Source organism: the organism of the source record quoted next, unplaced genomic scaffold (genome assembly GCF_019419815.1).
Source record: "Pyrus x bretschneideri cultivar Hongxiangsu unplaced genomic scaffold, Pyrus_bretschneideri_v1 Contig1, whole genome shotgun sequence".
Classification (NCBI taxonomy): domain Eukaryota; kingdom Viridiplantae; phylum Streptophyta; class Magnoliopsida; order Rosales; family Rosaceae; genus Pyrus; species Pyrus x bretschneideri.
In genome coordinates, this window is record NW_025999390.1 from 6,166,029 (window position 1) to 6,186,790 (window position 20,762).

At 36.4% G+C, this 20,762-nt stretch overlaps 3 protein-coding genes across 5 annotated transcripts; all 3 read left to right on the forward strand.

Moving 5' to 3' along the window:
- The first annotated feature begins 1,651 nt into the window (after nucleotides 1-1,651).
- LOC103957568 lies at nucleotides 1,652-4,269 on the forward strand. Its single transcript, XM_048590127.1, has 3 exons — nucleotides 1,652-2,591; nucleotides 2,793-3,228; nucleotides 3,527-4,269. The coding sequence occupies exons 1-3, from the start codon at nucleotides 1,674-1,676 to the stop codon at nucleotides 3,661-3,663; spliced, it is 1,491 nt and encodes a 496-aa protein (XP_048446084.1). The 5' UTR covers nucleotides 1,652-1,673; the 3' UTR covers nucleotides 3,664-4,269.
- Nucleotides 4,270-6,416: 2,147 nt separating this feature from the next.
- Nucleotides 6,417-15,950, forward strand: LOC103957571 (probable LRR receptor-like serine/threonine-protein kinase At4g31250). Its single transcript, XM_048590181.1, has 4 exons — nucleotides 6,417-7,095; nucleotides 12,026-12,220; nucleotides 12,290-12,682; nucleotides 14,843-15,950. Exons 1-4 carry the CDS (start codon nucleotides 6,417-6,419, stop codon nucleotides 15,511-15,513), a joined length of 1,938 nt encoding a protein of 645 aa, XP_048446138.1. The 3' UTR covers nucleotides 15,514-15,950.
- Nucleotides 15,951-16,599: 649 nt separating this feature from the next.
- Nucleotides 16,600-19,726, forward strand: LOC103957522 (ribonuclease H2 subunit B). Of its 3 annotated transcripts, none has more exons than XM_018649919.2 (10): nucleotides 16,602-16,839; nucleotides 16,928-16,987; nucleotides 17,072-17,173; nucleotides 17,290-17,366; nucleotides 17,490-17,613; nucleotides 17,919-17,983; nucleotides 18,563-18,632; nucleotides 18,776-18,851; nucleotides 18,998-19,086; nucleotides 19,367-19,482. In XM_018649919.2, the coding sequence occupies exons 1-9, from the start codon at nucleotides 16,791-16,793 to the stop codon at nucleotides 19,059-19,061; spliced, it is 687 nt and encodes a 228-aa protein (XP_018505435.2). In that variant the 5' UTR covers nucleotides 16,602-16,790; the 3' UTR covers nucleotides 19,062-19,086; nucleotides 19,367-19,482. The 3 variants fall into 3 exon arrangements, with proteins under 3 accessions (XP_048438019.1, XP_018505435.2, XP_009367975.2); XM_009369700.3 differs by having other exon boundaries at nucleotides 16,607-16,839; nucleotides 18,993-19,086; nucleotides 19,367-19,726; XM_048582062.1 differs by lacking the exon at nucleotides 19,367-19,482 and having other exon boundaries at nucleotides 16,600-16,839; nucleotides 18,998-19,087.
- Nucleotides 19,727-20,762: the final 1,036 nt, after the last annotated feature.

Below are 20,762 nucleotides of genomic sequence, written 5' to 3' on the forward strand. Positions count from 1 at the left end.
TGGCCTTTTTGTTGCAAGTGAATATTCTACGACCATTAGTACTACCGTAGCAATCCATGTTGCAACTTCTGTTGTGGGCAATATTGCATAGGAGGAATATTGATCCATGTTGCAACTTCTGTTGTGGGCAATATTCCATAGGTGGATTGTTGATGGTCCCCCAGTCCCGCAACTATTGTGTATTGGAAGATCAAATGATCCAAGTCATTGATTCTCGAAAAATCACAAGCAAAGTGATGACCTCCATGTAGGATATCACTCTTATTACTACCCCTCATGCAATCATCTATGTATTTTGGACATAAAATATACAATGTGAATAATGTGAAACATATGCATTCTTGAGTTAAGCTAGATGATCAGCACAATGTGCCTGCCTCTTCTCCGTAATGCTCAAGTTTGAAGTTGAAAATTCACATCAGTTTGGTTTGTTTTTTTCCTCTCTTCCTGTCGCAGGGCATTGCTCTATCCGTTGATGAAATTTTTGGTGAATTTAATGGCAAAAAAATAGATATAAGTTATTTGCCCATTAATATTATAATACATGGCAAGTGGTTAATAGTAGCCAATGAAGTGATTATACATGAGTGATTGTTCGTCGTTAATGCATGTTTTATTAATTTTTTAATAAAAAAAATGTGACAATATTGCTCACCGTTTCTCCCTTAATCTTATTAAAATAAAGAGAGAAATACAAATAAAGGGATGTATGTACATCTCATTATAGATACTCACATACATCAACAATTAATCACCACCACTATACTTGCGTGGATGCATGATTGTCGAAAATAAATATCTAGGAAACAATGCCTAAACCGAAACACAATTGACATAGATATTTTAGGACTCAAGGACTTCATTTTCTTCTTTCTTGTTTCACGTGTCGCAAGTTGAGATCATTGGAGAGTAATAACTATCTGCCTATTGGCAATGAACCCGTGATGTTGGGTCGGGTTAGCTTCGACCAAAAGCTTACTATTGTACCTTAATTTGGCACAGTATACATAATACAAGTGCTCAAATACTAACTAGTTAGTAAATTAATTGGCATACTCCACAAAGTAAATAAATTATTTTTGATTTAAATGAATTTTTACATGTATGATCTTTCAATGATAATCTAATAAATGATCAGTTTAGATTATAAAAAAATATCATGAAATGGCTAGCGCTTGAACGGCTCTCTCTCGATATTCATTTCAATATATATGTATGACATTGCTTTGTTTCTCAGGAATCAAAGAATATATATGCAACATGTTAAGAAATTAATATGAAATGATATGGAAAACAAAAAAAAAGCAACTAAACTCTTTGTCAGTTCATCTGTACTCTTCACTCCACTTGAAACCCCTAGTTGAAGAAGGCTAGGGTGGTAAAGAGGCTCTCACGAGAAAAGGCAAGCTCTTTTGCCCTTCCTCAACTTTCCAACTTCCCTTTTGTTTGGGTTTTGGATCATTTCTAATTTGATGGTCCAACCTAAACTTAATTGATGTTATGGCTTGAATCGTTTGATTTGAAGTTCACCCTAAGTTTATAAGTTGGCGTGACTTCTCGGACTTTTATTGATCAGATTATCTAAGCAGTCGTGTCTGCAAATGAGTGGTCCAAGTGGCATTGAAGTTAGCTGGCAATAGAAAATTATGATCGTCCAAAAGGAGGAAATTAGCATGAAAAGTATGTCTACCACAAAAATCATTGTGGACACTTGCTTCATCCACCCTTCAATTACAAAGGGACTCAAATTTTTACAAAGAGCGTATTACTCTTGCCCAAATGCCAAGCAAAATCTTTCCCAATCTTCCAACAGCGTTGCTTCCATTGACCCCTTTACTCTCCAACACTCACAGAACCAATCCATGAACAACCAAATCAATGTCCACTGCACTAGCCATCCCCAAATTTCTTCTCCCTGCCGCCCAAACGACGATGCCAACCAACCTAACACAGCTCCCTTACTTCTCCAATCCTCTGATGAACTCCGCAGCTTCAGAGTCAGCCTAAAATGGTGGGCACTCGATCACTCCTCATGCTTCGGAAAATTCCTATCTTACTTCACCTTCATCTTCTTAACAGTCCTAGTCCCAATCCTCACCTCTCTCTTTCTCAAACTCCCATCCGGGGACCCCATCTCATTCAACAAGCTAGTCCAACTTCCAGAGTCTGGCTTAGCTGCCATTGGCTTCATTACTCTTTCTTGCTTCTTCCGAAAATATGGCCTGAGGCAACTCCTCTTCCTTGACGGTCTTAGAGATGACTCTGGCTTTGTTCGTCGCAGATACACTCGTGAGCTCAATAAGGTCTTCAAGTACCTAGCTTGCATACTACTGCCTTCATTTTTCATTGAGCTTACCCACAAGATCATATTCTTCTCAACTATCCAACTCTCACTGCCTCATATAAGCTCAAGCGTCCCAGTCAATTCAATTATGTTTATTTTGGTTTTAGCTTCTTGGGTATATAGGACTGGGGTGTTCTTGCTGGTCTGTGTTATGTTCCGGTTGACTTGCGAGCTCCAAATTCTTCGATTCAAAGGGTTGCACAAGTTGTTTGAGGGGCGTGAATCTGAATCCAGCATCATATTCCAGGTATATATATGGTTTCAAATTTCAATAAAATCTTCGACATTTCTCTTTTTAACAAGTATCCTAAAGCCAATTTAGTTGTTACAGTATTGTGTACCAGTCCATATTACTTGCTTGATAGTACTAGATATATCAATAAAAGATCAATAATAATGCACAACACTTTTTCTTATACATTTGATAAAAAAATTCATATAATTTCAGGAACAGGTAAGGATAAGAAAGCAATTGTGGGTTACGAGCCATAGGTACCGATTCTTTATCATCGGATGTATGTTTACCATCACGGTGAGTCAATTCGGGGCCTTGTTGCTGGTTTTGGCATCCAAGACGGAGAAGACTTTCCTCAACTCTGGTGATCTTGTGGTTTGTTCTGCAGTCGAGCTTAGTGGCTTTTTTTGTTGCCTAATGGAGGCAGCAAGAATAACTCATAGAGCTCAAGGAGTTGTAGCAATTGCAACAAGATGGCATATGCTCTTGACTTGTCCGTCTGCCGGATCAGAACAGCAGTGGAAAAGCAGGCAGATCAGCTCAGAGACTAATACACGCTGTGGAGAGAGTGACTCCGAGCATTCATCTGACATTTCCACTTCAGTTCCTCCACAGGAGCCTTCCTCATTTCAAACCAGGCAAGCTCTAGGTGAGTATGCGTGCTTTCTAAGTTTATACACGCCTTAACTTTATAGTAATACAATTATTTTAATCAGAAAAAATAAGGACCTACTTATTCAATAAAAAACCAAAGGGTAAATAAACTCCAAATATGTGTAGTTACTTGCAAATTAATCAACCCCACGTATCAGGTAACCTCGGATGTTTTTTAACATGTGAAAACTCGATCCTAGTACAAAGTACCTCAATTTGTGCTCCCTTTATACATGCTTCTATTGCGCAGCAGTGATATGGATGCTAATGTATAGCTTGGCGTGTGTGTGCAGTGGCGTATTTGAGTCACAACAACGGAGGGATCACGCTGTATGGGTTTGCACTTGATCGGGGGTTGCTTCACACATTATTTGCATTTGAGTTCTCTCTGGTGCTGTGGGTGCTCAGCAAAGTGGTTGTTTTGTCTTAAGAACGACTTAGAAGTTTGCCGATTGAAAGTTAACAATGCTGGAGGCTGAAAAGCAGTACCAATCAGATGTTATATTGAAATCTTTATATTTTTCATGGACAATACTAGATATTTAACATTAATATATACATGAGGTATTCAGCTTGATGTTTGTGTCAGGTGCCCTCGAAGAGAATCCACTACGATCAATTATTTGCTGGCAATATTTCGTCAATCTCCTGCGGAATATACAAGGTTGCCAAAATATAAGCTTCCTTTGATAGATGTCCATTGACGATTCCTCTTTGCGTGGTAGCACATTGAACGAAACAGTTGTTCATTAACTTTTGGGTATTCCACCTAAATCAAAATAACAAGCGATTAACTTGTGTTTAGCGCATCATAATAAACAAAAAATCAAAGCGTGTGGCAATAAACTAGTTTTATATAAATCCTACACATTAGATTTCGTATGAGTAGTAAATTTAACAATACCATGCAGGATACAAAGGGTTGTGTGGGAAGCCCCTTGCGCCATTGAGATCTGATGCAGGAGCAAATTAAGGAATTATTTCTTATTTTGTATTAAGTTTTGTTATTTATTTTATTTTTCATAATTACTAATTCGACAGAGAAATTAAGTACTTTTCTAATGTATTTTTATTTCTTTGTAGAACACTAGGTTATTTTCTTTAATTATATAAATATAATGTAATTTAGAGTTAAGGAGGACTTTTGGATTAATACTATTGAATATTTTCTTTGAACAACAAGAATTCCCTGCGTTTTTATCCCTTTCTCTTGTGTTTATTCATTGTATTGATGTGAGTGCTTCTGGATTCACATTAAAATGTACGAGAAAGTTGATCAATTTTTTTGAGTAAGAGTGAAACTACCATAGTAATTTACGTTAAGATACACTTTGAAGTGTAATCAGTTTCAAACTGTGTACAGAAAACTAGAGTATTTTATTTTGCTCGAAGAAACAAGAACCATTCTAATAATAAATTCTAACGAGTTTACAAACAGTAGAGGGATCAGTTTTGCTATTTTCTTAATTATCGATGTCATACAGGTATATATCCACTGCAATTTGAGTATACATTTTATATAGTTCTTTTTACAAGGTATTTTATATAGCTTATATATGCAGAATACGTATGATTGAAGTATTTCATAGCAGCATTGTAACAAAATTACAGTTTTTTGTTTGTTACAGAATTACTGTTTAGGACAGGTGATAATACTCTTAAGTATTAAAATAATAGTTTTTATAGTGCACACAACTCTTTTTTTTTTTTTTTTTTTTTTAATTTTAAATAAAGTACATGTAATTACTTGCAAATCACGTACGACATCTTATATATATAATTATACAAGTATATTACTTGGAAGTGAAGTTACCGTCTACATCACATAGAAGTTTGGCTGAACCAACAATGAAGTTCGCGTCGTCATTACAAGAACAAAGAGCAACCTAGCTAGGTAAACAGCACAAACCAAGCTGGAAAAATTATTAGTATAATAAAGAAACTAACGTTGTGTATGTAGCTAACCTGCGACAATTACAAATCTTGGATTTTATGGGGCGCTCTAAAGTTGGTCCTCTCAACAGATTATGCTTTCTTTTTATAATCTTAAATGTCCCAATTTATATATCTATAATTAATGGACCCATGTTTCATCAGAATATTACTTTATCATACTTAAAATGTATCAATTTTTTTAATGTAAAATATACTCATATTATTGTTTTCGGTATAAAAAGTTTAGAGGGGAAGGGAGGATACCACATCTAAGGCTAGGGCATACCACGAGTTTCTTTTATGACTTACAAACATGGTCTTAGAGCCTTTTAAGGTTTTTACAAACTACCCACCAAGAGGGATTGCTGGCGTTAATTATGACTCGAACCCAGGTCTTAATATAGCGAAGAGAACGATCCTTACCAACTCAACTAACTCTCGTTGGCTATAATATACCTATATTTATAGAAATGTTTCATCGTTTTCCATAATTAACATAAATAAATAAATTACCGGATTTTCACAGTATATATGAGGAAAAAAAAATCTCTTCTTGATACTAATCTTTGCACAATTTTAGGGAGAATTATTAATTTTCTTGATTGAATTTCTTAATTAATATTGAAATTTAACATTTATGTTTCAATCAAAATATTCAAACCAGTTAGGTTAAGTCTAAGATATTGATCAATTAGGGACCAAAACCAAAATTTTCCGTAGATAATTGGTCGGCATGTCAAATGATGTTATGGTCACATGAAAAATTACTGATGTATGGTCGATATCTAAAATAATTTAGAAATTATAACCAATTGAGGGAATGAAGTAAGTAGTGAAAGTGATCTCGTTGCTAATATAAATCCGATCGGCTGAGCCAACAATGAGATACAATTTCCCCAATACCATTAACAAGAACAAAACAGCAACCCAACGGCACACACCAAGCTAAAGATGAATAATAAACAAACACGCTTAGTATTGCTAAGGGAAAATCAAATCGAAATCTTTTAATTAAAATATTTATGCCGGCTTTCAACCCAGCTCATGATTCCTGATAGGGCACAATGAACCTTGTCATTCTCGCACCCCTCTTCTTCTATTTGTACCCTTCCAGCTTCCCCTACTCTAATTCTTTCACCACACCGACTGAACCTTAACCCCATTTTATTCAATCCCTCCATTCTTCTTCTTCTTCTTCTTCTTCTATCAAAACCTACTTTCCAAAACGAAAAACCCTAATTTTTATATATGATGGCTCATATTCACAAGGCATATGATCACCATCACTGGCTTTTCATGCTAATTTTCTTAGTATTATCGTACGTTGCTTCATCTTCGGACCCGACGGAGGCAGCCACGCTCCTCAAGTTCAAGTCATCTCTATTGAACGCCACTGCTCTGGACAACTGGACTAATGCCACATCTCCCTGCAACGGCAAGGACAACTGGGCAGGTCTGGTTTGTGATCACGATGGCAATGTGTTCGGGTTGAATTTATCGAAGATGGGTCTCCGGGGGATCATCGATATAGACGCACTTTTGGATTTATCTGGCCTGAAAACCGTAAGCGTCATGAACAATAGCTTTGACGGGCCTATCCCTAGTGTGAACAAACTTAGTTCACTTGTGTCATTTTACTTGTCGTACAATCACTTCTCTGGTGAAATCCCAGAAGACTTTTTTGTTGGGATGAATTCGTTGAAGAAAATTTATCTGGATGGGAATAAATTCACGGGGAAAATACCGAAGTCGTTGGCTGCATTGACTAAGATTGTGGAATTGGATATTCGGGGAAACCAATTCAGTGGGAAGCTACCAAATTTTCCACAAAATCCTAAGGCATGGAAGACTATGAATGTGTCATACAACAGACTCGAGGGTCGAATTCCGGCAAGCCTGAGAAATTCCGACCCAAGCGCTTTCCTCGGTAAGTAATCAGTTCAAGAATTTCATTATTGTCCATCTTTATTTTAGAATGCTTTATTTTTTTCAGTTTTCAGCCAGTACAGAATACATGATTTTCCTTTAAATGTGTTTCTAAGTTCAGAATTTGACAATAAAATTGTGCTTTTACACATCCACTTATGGGTGAACTAGCAAATTGATGTGCACGATTACTCTATTTCTTTGTCGCAGTGAGAACTTCTTTTTCAATAGTCTCTTATGTGAATTTCATTACAAATTAACGTACATCAACGGTTGACAGTCGTTCATGCACGTGTAAATAACTATTGTTAACAGTCACTTAGAATGTATTTAATTGTGTATTTGAGTGTGAGAAGGGGAAATTTGGTCTAAATGTCATGTTAACTAATGAAATATATTAGAAAAAAATGTAATTGCATGATTTGGTACTTTCATATTAGAACTAAAAGTTCAAACATTAACAAAAGAAGGAAAATCAAGACCTTCTAATCATTTCTAAGTAGAAGAAAAAATTGGATTCGTTGACAAAAACATTGAGACATGCTCTAAACTTGATCTTCACAAACACGAATTTTTTTATATAATGGAAGCACGTCGATACAATGTCATAATCTTTTGTTTATTAAGCAAATTACTTTTATCAAACAAAATGGGTTCTTTCCATTTTTAGTTTCTTGGGCCTAATTATGGGCCTCTTGTGTTGACCAAACAGGAAACCTAGACTTGTGTGGGACACCACTGCCTGCGTGCAAGTCCTCAAAGTTGTAAATTTAACAATATTATGCAGGATACAAAGGGTTGTGTGGGAAGCCCCTTGCGCCATTGAAATCTGATGCAGGATCAAATTAAGGAATTATTTCTTATTTTGTATTAAGTTTTGTTATCTATTTTATTTTTCATAATTACTAATTCGACAGAGAAATTAAGTACTTTTCTAATGTATTTTTATTTCTTTGTAGAACACTAGATTATTTTCTTTAATTATATAAATACAATGTAATTTAGAGTTAAGGAGGACTTTTGGATTAATACTATTGAATATTTTCTTTGAACGACTTGCGTTTTTATCCCCTTCTCGTGTATTTATTCATTGTATTGATGTGACTGCTTCTGGATCCGCATTAAAATGTACGAGAAAGTTGATCAATTTTTTTGAGTAAGAGTGAAACTACCACAGTAATTTACATTAAGATACACTTTGAAGTGTAATCAGTTTCAAACTGTCTACAGCAAACTCAAGTATTTTTGGTCGAAGAAGCAAGAACCAATCTATTAAGAAATTCTAACGAGTTTACAAACAGTAGAGGGATCAGTTGTGACATCCCACATCGCCTAGGGGAGAGATCCTTAAATGTATATTACCATCCCTACCTAGCACGAGGCCTTTTGGGAGCTCACTGGCTTCGGGTTCCATGGGAACTCCGAAGTTAAGCGAGTAGCGCACGAGAGCACTCCTAGGATGGGTGACCCATCGAGAAGTTCTCGTGTGAGTTCCCAGAAACAAAACCGTGAGGGCATGGTCGGGGCCCAAAGCGGACAATACCGTGCTACGGTGGTGGATCGGGCCCGGGTTGTGGTGGGGGCCCGGGCCGGGATGTGACATCTGTTTTGCTATTTTCTTAATTATCGATGTTATAAAGGTATATATCCACTGCCATTTGAGTATACATTTTATATAGTTCTTTTTACAAGGTATTTTATAAAGTTTTAAGTTATTTTCATTAGTTTTCATTATTTTATATAGCTTTTATATGCAGAATACGTATGATTGAAGTATGTCATAGCAGCATTGTAACAAAATTACAGTTTTTTTTTGTTAACAGAATAACTGTTTAGGACAGGTAATAATACTCTTAACTATTAAAATAATAGTTTTTATGGTGCACACAACTCTTTTTTTTTTTTTTTTTTTTTAATTTTAAATAAAGTACATGTAATTACTTGCAAATCACGTACGACATCTTATATATATAATTATACAAGTATTTTACTTGGAAGTGAAGTTATCGTCTACATCACATGGAAGTTTGGCTGAACCAACAATGAAGTTCGCGTCGTCATTACAAGAACAAAGAGCAACCTAGCTAGGTAAACAGCACAAACCAAGCTGGAAAAATTATTAGTATAATAAAGAAACTAACGTTGTGTATGTAGCTAACCTGCGACAATTACAAATCTTGGATTTTATGGGGCGCTCTATAGTCGGTCCTTTCAACAGATTATGCTTTCTTTTTATAATCTTAAATGTCCCAATTTATATATCTATAATTAATGGACCCATGTTTCATCAGAATATTACTTTATCATACTTAAAATGTATCAATTTTTTTAATGTAAAATATACTCATATTATTGTTTTCGGTATAAAAAAGTTTAGAGGGGAAGTGAGGATACCACATCTAAGGCTAGGGCATACCACGAGTTTCTTTGATGACTTACAAAGATGGTCTTAGAGTCTTTTAAGGTTTTTACAGACTACCCACCAAGAGGGATTGCTGGCGTCATGACTCGAACCTAGGTCTTAATTATATAGCGAAGAAAACAATCCTTACCAACTCAACTAACTCTCGTTGGCGCAAATGACCCTTTATCACAGTGGTGGAAATGTGTTGAGCTCTTGTATAAAGGTGTGAGTTCGAACCCTATTGGTGACTAATCTAACATTTAATATAACAAAATCTGTCATTTGACAAAAAAAAAAAAAACTCTCGTTGATATACCTATATTTATAGAAATGTTTCATTGTTTTCCATAATTAAAATAAATAAATAAATTACCGGATTTTCACAGTATATATGAGGAAAAAAAATCTCTTCTTGATACTAATCTTTGCATAATTTTAGGGAGAATTATTAATTTTCTTGATTGAATTTCTTAATTAATATTGAAATTTAACATTTATGTTTCAATCAAGATATTCAAACCAATTAGGTTAAGTCTAAGATATTGATCAATTAGGGACCAAAACCAAAGTTTTCCGTAAATAATTGGTTGGCATGTCAAATGATGTTATGATCACATGAAAAATTACTGTTGTATGGTCGATATCTAATACAATTTAGAAATTATAACTAATTGAGGGAATGAAGTAATTAGTGAAAGTGATCTCGTTGCTAACATAAATCCGATCGGCTGAGCCAACAATGAGATACAATTTCCCCAATACCATTAACAAGAACAAAACAGCAACCCAACGGCACACACCAAGCTAAAGATGAATAATAAACAAACACGCTTAGTATTGCTAAGGGAAAATCAAATCGAAATCTTTTAATTAAAATATTTATGCCGGCTCTCAACCCAGCTCATGATTCCTGATAGGGCACAATGAACCTTGTCATTCTCGCACCCCTCTTCTTCTATTTGTACCTTTCCAGCTTCCCCTACTCTAATTCTTTCACCACACCGACTGAACCTTAACCCCATTTTATTCAATCCCTCCATTCTTCTTCTTCTTCTTCTTCTATCAAAACCTACTTTCCAAAACGAAAAACCTTAATTTTTATATATGATGGCTCATATTCACAAGGCATATGATCACCATCATTGGCTTTTCATGCTATTTTTCTTAGTATTATCGTACGTTGCTTCATCTTCGGACCCTACGGAGGCAGCCACCCTCCTCAAGTTCAAGTCATCTCTATTGAACGCCACTGCTCTGGACAACTGGACTACTGCCACGTCTCCCTGCAATGGCAAGGACAACTGGGCAGGTCTGGTTTGTGGTCACGATGGCAATGTGTTCGGGTTGAATTTATCGAAGATGGGTCTCCGGGGGATCATCGATATAGACGCACTTTTGGATTTATCTGGCCTGAAAACCGTAAGCGTCATGAACAATGGCTTTGACGGGCCTATCCCTAGTGTGAACAAACTTAGTTCACTTGTGTCATTTTACTTGTCGTACAATCACTTCTCTGGTGAAATCCCAGACGACTTTTTTGTTGGGATGAATTCGTTGAAGAAAATTTATCTGGATGGGAATAAATTCACGGGGAAAATACCGAAGTCGTTGGCTGCATTGACTAAGATTGTGGAATTGGATATTCGGGGAAACCAATTCAGTGGGAAGCTACCAAATTTTCCACAAAATCCTAAGGCATGGAAGACTATGAATGTGTCATACAACAGACTCGAGGGTCGAATTCCGGCAAGCCTGAGAAATTCCGACCCAAGCGCTTTCCTCGGTAAGTAATCAGTTCAAGAATTTCATTATTGTCCATCTTTATTTTAGAATACTTTATTTTTTTCAGTTTTCAGCCAGTACAGAATACATGAGTTTCCTTTAAATGTGTTTCTAAGTTCAGAATTTGACAATAAAATTGTGCTTTTACACATCCACTTATGGGTGAACTAGCAAATTGATGTGCACGATTACTCTATTTCTTTGTCGCAGTGAGAACTTCTTTTTCAATAGTCTCTTATTATGAGATACGATTGCAGTTGTTGATATGTATGTGAATTTCACTGCAAATTAACATACATCAACGGTTGACAGTCGTTTATGCACGTGTAAATAACTATCGTTAACAGTCACTTAAAATGTATTTAATTGTGTATTTGAGTGTGAGAAGGGGAAATTCGGTCTAAATGTCATGTCAACTAATGAAATATATTAGAAAAAAATGTAATTGAATGATTTGGTACTTTCATATTAGAACTAAAAGTTTGAAACATTAACAAAAGAAGGAAAATCAAGACCTTCTAATCAATTTTAAGTAGAAGAAAAAATTGGATTCGTTGACAAAAACATTGAGACATGCTCAAAACTTGATCTCCTCAAACACGATTTTTTTTATATAATGGAAGCACGTCGATACAATGTCATGATCTTTTGTTTATTAAGCAAATTACTTTTATCAAACAAAATGGGTTCTTTCCATTTTTAGTTTCTTGGGCCTAATTATGGGCCTCTTGTGTTTACCAAACAGGAAACCTAGACTTGTGTGGGACGCCACTGGCTGCGTGCAAGTCCTCAAAGAAGAAAGTCCTCCTAATCATCGCCGTCACAGTCATCTCAGTGGCTGTAATCTTGTTCATTGCAGCATGCCTCGAACGACGCCGTTCAGCACAATCAAAACAAGTAACAAGAGTACAAGACAAACTAGGGGCTCACCATGACACAAGTGCAATGGAGGTCCAATTGGCAGCTGAAGAAGAAAATAACAACAAACTAGGGGCTCACCATGACACAGGTGCAATGGAGGTCCAATTGGCAGCTGAAGAAGAAAATAACAACTTCCATAACAATGCTGAGAGAGAAGGAGGAGGAGGAGGAGAGTTGTATTTTGTGAAGCAGGACAGAAATTTTGAGTTGGAAGAGTTGCTGAGGGCCCCAGCTGAGGTTCTAGGGAGTGGGTCCTTTGGGTCATCTTACAAGGCAGGGATTTTGAGTGGGCCCGTGGTTGTGAAGAAGTTTAGTCAAATGAACCAAGTCAGGAAAGATGAATTTTATGACCACATGAGAAGGCTTGGGAGGTTGTCACACCCTAATTTGCTCCCACTTATTGCTTTCTATTACAGGAAAGAAGAGAAGCTCTTGGTTCATGCTTTTGTTGCCAATGGAAGCTTGGCTAGTCACCTCCACGGTATGTTCATAACCCTAACATTGCATATCATTACATTACTAATCACACATTTCACAAAGTTGAGATTCAAGTAGAATTTATATGAATGAGTGGGTATTATTTATGTATGAGATAAGATTAACAATGTTATTAGTAAATGTGGTACATATTGTATGTTTGTAGATGATTATATAATTTAATAATTTGGTATCTATCTTATTCATGTTAACTTTTGGGGTAAAGTACAAAAAACTACCTCAACTATTAGGGTCACGACAGTTTCATACCTCATCTTTTAAAATTGACAATGTCATACCGCATCTTACGAATTTGTGACAATGTCATACCTCTGTCAATTTTTCTGTTAGTTTTTCTGTTAAATGCTGACGTGGCAAGAGACAGGGACCACTTTCTATTAAAAAATTAATAAAATATTATTAAAAACTAAAAAAAAATATTTAATATTTTTAAATATTAAAATAATAAATAAAAGTAAAATTAAAAAAGAAAAAAGGTAAAGTACAAAAAATTACCTCAACTATTGGGGTCACGACAGTTTCATACCTCATCTTTTAAAATTGACAATGTCATACCGCATCTTACGAATTTATGACAATGTCATACCTCCATCAATTTTTCTGTTAGTTTTTCTGTTAAGTGCTAACGTGGCTTGATTTGGAACTTACTTTCTATTAAAAAATTATTAAAAACTAAAAAACAATTATTTAATATTTTTTAAATATTAAAATAATAATAAAAAGCAGGAAAAAAAACCCTCATTTCGTCCCTCCCCTCCCCCTCCTCCCTCCTCTCTCCTCTCCCCATCTTCATCTTCTTCCCCCACCTGCAAATCCCAACCAAAAAAAAAAAAACCCAGATCCCGTGGTTGAGCAGAGAAGGTGGAGGATGGGTGCGGAAGAGAATGTGGAGAATGGATGAAAGTGGTGGATTTGGGGTTTGATGGGTTTTCAAAAAAAAAAATTTTCCTTCTTTTTTTCCTCTTCTTCTTCTTCTTCTTCTTCTTCTTCTTCTTCTTCTTCTTCTTCTTCTTCTTCTTCCGCAGGGGAGTTGATGGTTTAAAAAATAAAAATAAATAAATAATTTCCTTCCTCCTTTTTTTCCTCTTCTTCTTCTTCTTCCTCATTCTCCTTCTCCTTCTCCTTCTTCTTCTTCTGCAGGGGGGTGTTGATGGGTTTTCAAATTTTTTTTTTTCTTCCTCTTCTTCTTCTTCCTCCTCCTTTTTTTCCTCTTCTTCTTCTTCCTCCTTCTCCTTCTCCCTTCTTCTTCTTCCGAGCCAACAGGGGGGAATTTTTTCTTTTTTACTTCCTCCTTTTTTACTCTTCTTCTTCTTCTTCCTCCTCCTCCTCCTTCTCCTTCTTGTTCTTCCGCAGGGGGTTGGGTTTTCAAATTTTTTTTATTTTTTTGGGTTTGCAGGTGGGGGGAAGAAAATAAAGATGGGGAGAAGAGAGAGGAGGGGGGAGGGGGAGGGGAGGGACGAACTGATGGTTTTTTTTTTCCTCTGCTTTTTATTATTATTTTAATGTTTAAAAAATATTAAATAATTGTTTTTTAGTTTTTAATAATTTTTTAATTGAAAGTATGTCCCAAATCAAGCCACGTGAGCACTTAACAGAAAAATTAACATAAAAATTGATGGAAGTATGACATTGTCACAAATTCGTAAGATGCGGTATAACATTGTCAATTTTAAAAGATGAGGTATGAAATTGTCATGACCCCAATAATTGAGGTAGTTTTTTGTACTTTACCCTTTTTTTTAATTTTAATTTTATTTATTATTTTAATATTTAAAAAATATTAAATATATTTTTTAGTTTTTAATAATATTTTATTAATTTTTTAATAGAAAGTGGTCCCCGTCTCTTGCCACGTCAGCATTTAACAGAAAAACTAACAGAAAATTTGACGGAGGTATGACATTGTCACAAATTCGTAAGATGCAGTATGACATTGTCAATTTTAAATGATGAGATATGAAACTGTCGTGACCCCAATAGTTGAGGTAGTTTTTTATACTTTACTCTAACTTTTGCTAGACTCGGTCAATTAGTACAATATTGGCCAACTTTCCAACCAATTAGAACTTGTTTGACCACATTATTGATTACATCTCAAACACTAATGCACTTAATTAACTTGATGTTTTCCGTGTATTTTCAGTTAAGCGAGAACCCGGGCAGCCAGGATTGGATTGGGCAACTCGGTTGATGATCATCAAAGGAGTGGCAAGGGGCTTGGCCTACCTCTACAGAGAGTTCCCCGGCTTAACCGTACCCCATGGTCACCTCAAGTCTTCCAACGTGCTCCTAGACCACAACTTCAACCCCCTATTAGCAGAATATGCCCTCATACCCTTAATCAACAGAGACCATGCACAAAAGTTCATGGTGGCCTTCAAGTCCCCGGAGTTCTACCACACCGAACGCACGTTGAAAAAGACCGATGTATGGAGCCTAGGCATACTCATCTTCGAAATGCTCACGGGAAAATTCCCAGCAAACTATCTCCAACCGGGGAAGCGAGCGAATGCAGACTTGGCGGCTTGGGTGAACTCGGTTGTGAGGGAAGAGTGGACGGGTGAAGTGTTTGACAAGGACATGAAGGGGACGAAGAATGGGGAAGGCGAAATGCTGAAGCTGCTGAAGATTGGGATGTGTTGCTGTGAGAGCCATGTGGAGGGGAGGTGGGATTGGAGAGAAGTTGTGGACAAGATTGAACAGTTGAAGGAGAGGGATACTGATGAAGATTACTCTTCTTATGCTAGTGATGGGGATGCGTATTCTTCTAGGGCTATTTCTGAGAATGACTTCTCTTTCTCTGTCACTGCTTGAGTTTAAGGGTTTTTGGTGGGGGGGAAAACAAAAACGTATTAATATTTAATGGAAGTTAATTAGGAGGATTTACATACGCTTTTGCACTGTGTTTTTTGGTAAACACAATTTGCACTCCTAATTTGAGGAACAATGAATAACAATGGCCAAAGAAAAATAGAAAATGCGCCATGAATTTTTTTCATACTCTTTTATCCTATTCTTATTTGAAGGCTTATTCTTAATTTGAAATCTATTTGCATTTCTATGAGGGAGAGAATTACTGAAGGCAAAGAGGACAACAGAAAAGGAGCCCTTACCCAGTCACAAGTCAATTGTCTTGTTCAGCGGTCTTCCGCTGAAATAGTCCATACAATTCAGCGGGCAGCCACGGAACTTCAGCCCACCGAACACATCCGTAGCACAAGGAATTGGCTTTGTTCGGTGAAAGAAAGCAAATAGTGCAACCAAAGTGAGATTATAGTGGAAATGAGTTCATTTTATGTTCGAAGTTTTCCTTCTTCAGGACTTGCATGTACTAGGTTCGCATATGTGGCGGTAACAAAAGGTTAAAAATCAATAATGCAATTTTATTTAAAGAGAAGTTTGCGCATGACATTGTATTATTGGTTTGGAACGTTACCGTGATTATAATTAAGAATGTAAAATGGTATCAATTGATTTCAATCTGAATGACTTTTCATTCTATCATATTTACCGAACATCTTGTGACATCTTGTGCAAGTATAGCTGTGAAGTAATTGGATTTTCAATTGGTTGGTACTTAAGTGTCTAGTATTTTATCATGTCATTTTAATATCTTAAGAAAGTGTCTTCCAAAACGTCTACTCATTGGGTTTTAAGAGGGCTTCAACCATTAACATCAACTCCAAGAGTTTTAGAACTCGTTTGGAAATATTTTTAGAATTATTGATAACATTTCCGGTAAAAATGCTTTCTATACCAATATTTAGAAAAAATTCAAATGAATCTTGAAAAAACAAAGTGCTTTGTGCAAGAAACAAAAACAAAACAACGCTTATAATGCAGAGATAGATAATAGTAGTCATAGCCGTCAAAAGTTATCATCTAATAAATTGTTGAGGAGATTTTTTAACATGTCCGAAACACAAGAAAACACTACATGTCATTATCCAATGATAGGGTTCCAACCATGGTACGTTTATTAGCTATATGAAGGCCCTGACACTTCTTAACAAAGCGCGCGCAATTTCTCTGTTTCGTTTTACTAGCCTTCATTAACAGCTAGGGTTTAAGGAACGGAAGCTTACACTTCAATGGCTTGGTGGGAAGGCTCCGACGAAACCCGTCTTCTCATCGCAGCAGGTAAAACTACTACCCCAATCTTTTGTTCTCAATTTTCAATTTAATCCTTTCTGCGCACAATCCCTAAACGTAAGCGCAAAATCTACAGATACTGCTGAAACCGGAAACGACGCAGGACAATTGCTTTCGCTCCGCCATCCCAAGTCCGGTATTTCAAAATGCACGCATTTAAGTTCTTGAAATTTTGGAAATTAGGGCATTTTTCATTTTTTTTATTTCATTTTTTTGACAGGAAACAAAATGTGCTGCCTTTTTGTAAATGAGGTGCTTCAGGAACTTAATTGGTTCAAGCAATCCTACACTTCTTGGTTTCTGGGTGATTACGTTGCTGAAGGTTGTACCTTTATTGATTTTCCTTTTATTCTATTAATTTCTGATTTTTTATTTTTTTGGTGAAATTTAATTGAATTATTCTGATCATTGGCTAATTTCTGTTGCAATTCCATATAGATGGTGGGTTGTATACTGCCACTCCAGTTGACCCTGTGTTCATTTTCTTGCCCATTTTCGAACAAGCTAGAATGAAGGTACCCGAACTTCCGTGGTGCTTTAATCCCGCACCCTAATTATGAATCTTGTTTGAGTATTTTTGTACATTATGTTTATCCCATTGATCCCAGCGGTTGTTTCATTGATATAAAAAAATGCAGAAGGGGGATGATCCTGGGAAGTTCAGGCTTTTAGATGATATAATCTTCATCGAAGGCTATCCTGGATACCATAAACTACTGTCCATTGCGGAGAACTGTATGCAATTAGTTTGCGAAATTAAAGGTGGGACACTACCCATGCACTTGTAGTTCAGATTTTAGGTGGAAGCTTGCAAATTGATCAATGAACATGTACTGCTGTATCATGAATGCATCTTACATTGCTTGTCAAAATACGGTTTCAGTTTCTAACAGAACTAATGACCTCTAATTTAAGGCGCTATATGAGCCTGAGTTTCAATGTGCTTCTTTTGTTGGAGTTTCCAATTGAATGATTTGAATTCTTACAACTTTTAGTGTCAAATATTAAAATGGACGGTGTTATAGTATTCAAGCGGATAAGGTTTTTGTTTCCCTCTTTGTGTGCAGAAATTGGATCCTCCAAATTTTTTAGGCTGGATGATTCCAAGGTTCTGGCTTGGTTGTACCACAAGGTCTGTCTACTTCTGATTTTGCTCAAATTTGATGTGCGATGATTAATGATTGTTGATGAATTACTCCCCATTCTCCCTGTTTTAGTTAGTTTTCGGGTATGGAAACCTTGTTGAAAAACAGTGTGATCTATAAAATATGTATTTGACAGACCTCAACTTTCAGTTTAAGAACTGCAGTTGTACGTCATTCAAGCATCAAAGCCATATGTGAAGGATAAGCATGGATGTTTACTTTTATCCGTTTAGCTTTTTAAATAGAAGGCACTTCATATTACTTGCGGCGCACATGACACGGATGACCATGAACTAGTTGGTTTACTTATTCCTGCTGGCGTTGTCAAGTTAGTCTTGTTTATTGTGATAATTTAATTTTTCTTTCCAATCCATGGCCTTTGGGGACAGTAACACCTCTTCCCCCAAATAATACGGTGGAGGGTAAGTTCTGGGGTTCAAGCAAGTGCAAGTGTTTGTAGCGTGTTGAGATTAGTGAAAATATCCATGAATAACAATGGAAGACTATCTATGTTGTCCATAGAACGTTGTTCTAAGTTTTTTATAATTTGTGTTCTGTGATGGCAGGTATGTCAGCTAAAACAGAGACTATCCACTTTGGACCATAATTATGCTGCACGGGAAGAGAAAGAAATATGTACAACTTCAGTGATAGAACAAGTTTTTTTTTGACCTTTTTGTTTCTCCCCGCTTGATGGTCAAAGAATGACTTGCAGTCAAGACTATTATGGGATGGGCAAAGCGAAACATTTTGTAAACTCACCTCTGTTACTGGTGCAGTGACTGATGCAGTTTCAGTATTAGGGGAATACGTGAAGGATGAGCCCTGGTTGAAGCTTTTGAGTGACCGTTTGAGGTATTTCCTAAAAAATGGTTCTAAGTCGTAAATCTTGTTCTGTAGAAATTTGGGAACGAGCATATTGAACATCTTATTGTCGGTAATTGTGATGATTCTTCTTAAGATGTATTAAGTCTGGGTTTCTGATTGTGTATCCAGGATAGATTTTACAGAAGCAACAAGAAAAACGTCAGATATCGAATTTCTCCCAACTGCCACAGGAAGTAACCTGGAGCCTTTTAATGGTTTACAGGTATGACCCCCACAGTCCCAGACATAGGGCACTTTTCTCTACAAATTGGAAAAAGGAATAAAATTCACTTAGTTTCAGGGTTGGAGCCAGGATTCTTTCCTGCGACCCAAACACACACACACACACACACACACACACGAACTCAAATGTTTAACCTGGAGTGTTTCTAATGTAAATAGTTAGAGTTGATAAATGCTTTCCATATCTCATGACTAGTAAAAATTTGGATTAATTTTGATCGGTCTTTAATCTTTATATCCCCCACGTAATCACTTGCCAGGAAAAGAGTAAGAGTGAGAATAAGCCTACCCGGTCTGGAAGGCAAGTGAAGAAGGCCAAAGTGGAGACGGAATCACATAACATCAGAGATATGTTTACTAGGGCTTCTTCAAGAAGGAAAAAGTGAACCATTTGAAATCGAAACACACTTGTGTAAAGTGTGAATCGTGAAGTTCCTTCGTGATTTGGTTTGCCAATTGAAACCGACTTGATTAGCAAACAATTAAAACATCAGCATTGACTAACATGCTGCTGCCTTGTAATGCGTCGACTGTATCATTGATTCGTGTCACAGTGATTAGTAACTTGTTGCTCAAGTTTGATCAATGTTCAATTAGTAACATCTGAGTTTGGCACATCATGATGTATCGTGCACAACTTTGTTCAGTTTGTTGAATATGTACTGCAAATTTCTGTTCAGAGGAAAGCTAAGCTCAGTAGCCACTGTGCGGGGATGGGTGACTCTTAGTTGTTGGACGGACAAATGTAGGTCCCATCGTGGTACCTGTGTCCATTAACGGTAGACAGCGTCCCATCGTGGAATCTATGTTCATTAATGCTTGACAGTCACCAACACGCAACCTCGCTGAGGTGTCTTGCAATACAAGTTGCAATCTCAATTGCGCCCCACCCGTCTGGCCCATGAATTTGTCATGCCGTTGGTATAGTCGGGCCCTGGAATCCGTCGACCATATCTGATCGTTTGAATGTGACTCTGAATAGTGTTTTTATTTTTTATTTTTTAAATGTTAGGATTTACTCTTTTTTTTTTACTCTCTGTGGCTTTTATTCCTTGGAATTTGCATAAATATATTCAAGGCATGATTTCAGGAATAAAAGTGTAAGGTACACTCGTTTGCTTTAATTTTGATTCACTTGAGGATTATTTTTTCTGATTTATAATTGGGTATTCCATAAGTTTTGTTTCTGTTCATCAACACTCCCACCAGATTAATCAATATAATCTACAGATTTTCATTTATGACAGTGAAAATTTTCTAGTTTTTCATGTGCATGTTATCCGTTAATGTGTTTTTTGAGTTTCATATACATTCCATCAAGGATTGACAATTGCTGATACAGATGATATTGATGATTGTCAAAGCACAACTCTTTATGAAATACTAAAGTTTATGTAGTTGTAAGGACTATTAGGGAGCATTTGCCTTCAGTCGAGTTCGAATTCTCCCTTCTTTTAGCCTTCTTATGGTCTGATTCTACACGGTTGAGAGTTCTTAATTGCACTTTATGTGACATGCTTGACTTGAGGGCTTGTTGCCTCATGGGCTGGTAAGTTCTAGCTCTTGCGTAAAACGTCATCTGTAGAGCATCTCTCACAAAAACATAAGACTCTGTATTTTGTCAGATGGACCTACCTAAGTTTTTCGCCCTTCTTA

Coding starts and splice junctions, on each gene's coding strand:
- LOC103957568 (XM_048590127.1), top strand. CDS start 1,674: ATGAAAAGTATGTCTACCACAAAAATCATTGTGGACACTTGCTTCATC. Junction 2,592..2,792: donor AATCCAGCATCATATTCCAG/GTATATATATGG, acceptor ATATAATTTCAG/GAACAGGTAAGGATAAGAAA. Junction 3,229..3,526: donor TCAAACCAGGCAAGCTCTAG/GTGAGTATGCGT, acceptor GTGTGTGTGCAG/TGGCGTATTTGAGTCACAAC.
- LOC103957571 (XM_048590181.1), top strand. CDS start 6,417: ATGATGGCTCATATTCACAAGGCATATGATCACCATCACTGGCTTTTC. Junction 7,096..12,025: donor CGACCCAAGCGCTTTCCTCG/GTAAGTAATCAG, acceptor TTTACCAAACAG/GAAACCTAGACTTGTGTGGG. Junction 12,221..12,289: donor AGGGGCTCACCATGACACAA/GTGCAATGGAGG, acceptor ACCATGACACAG/GTGCAATGGAGGTCCAATTG.
- LOC103957522 (XM_009369700.3), top strand. CDS start 16,791: ATGGCTTGGTGGGAAGGCTCCGACGAAACCCGTCTTCTCATCGCAGCA. Junction 17,614..17,918: donor ATTAGTTTGCGAAATTAAAG/GTGGGACACTAC, acceptor CTTTGTGTGCAG/AAATTGGATCCTCCAAATTT. Junction 17,984..18,562: donor TGGCTTGGTTGTACCACAAG/GTCTGTCTACTT, acceptor CTGTGATGGCAG/GTATGTCAGCTAAAACAGAG.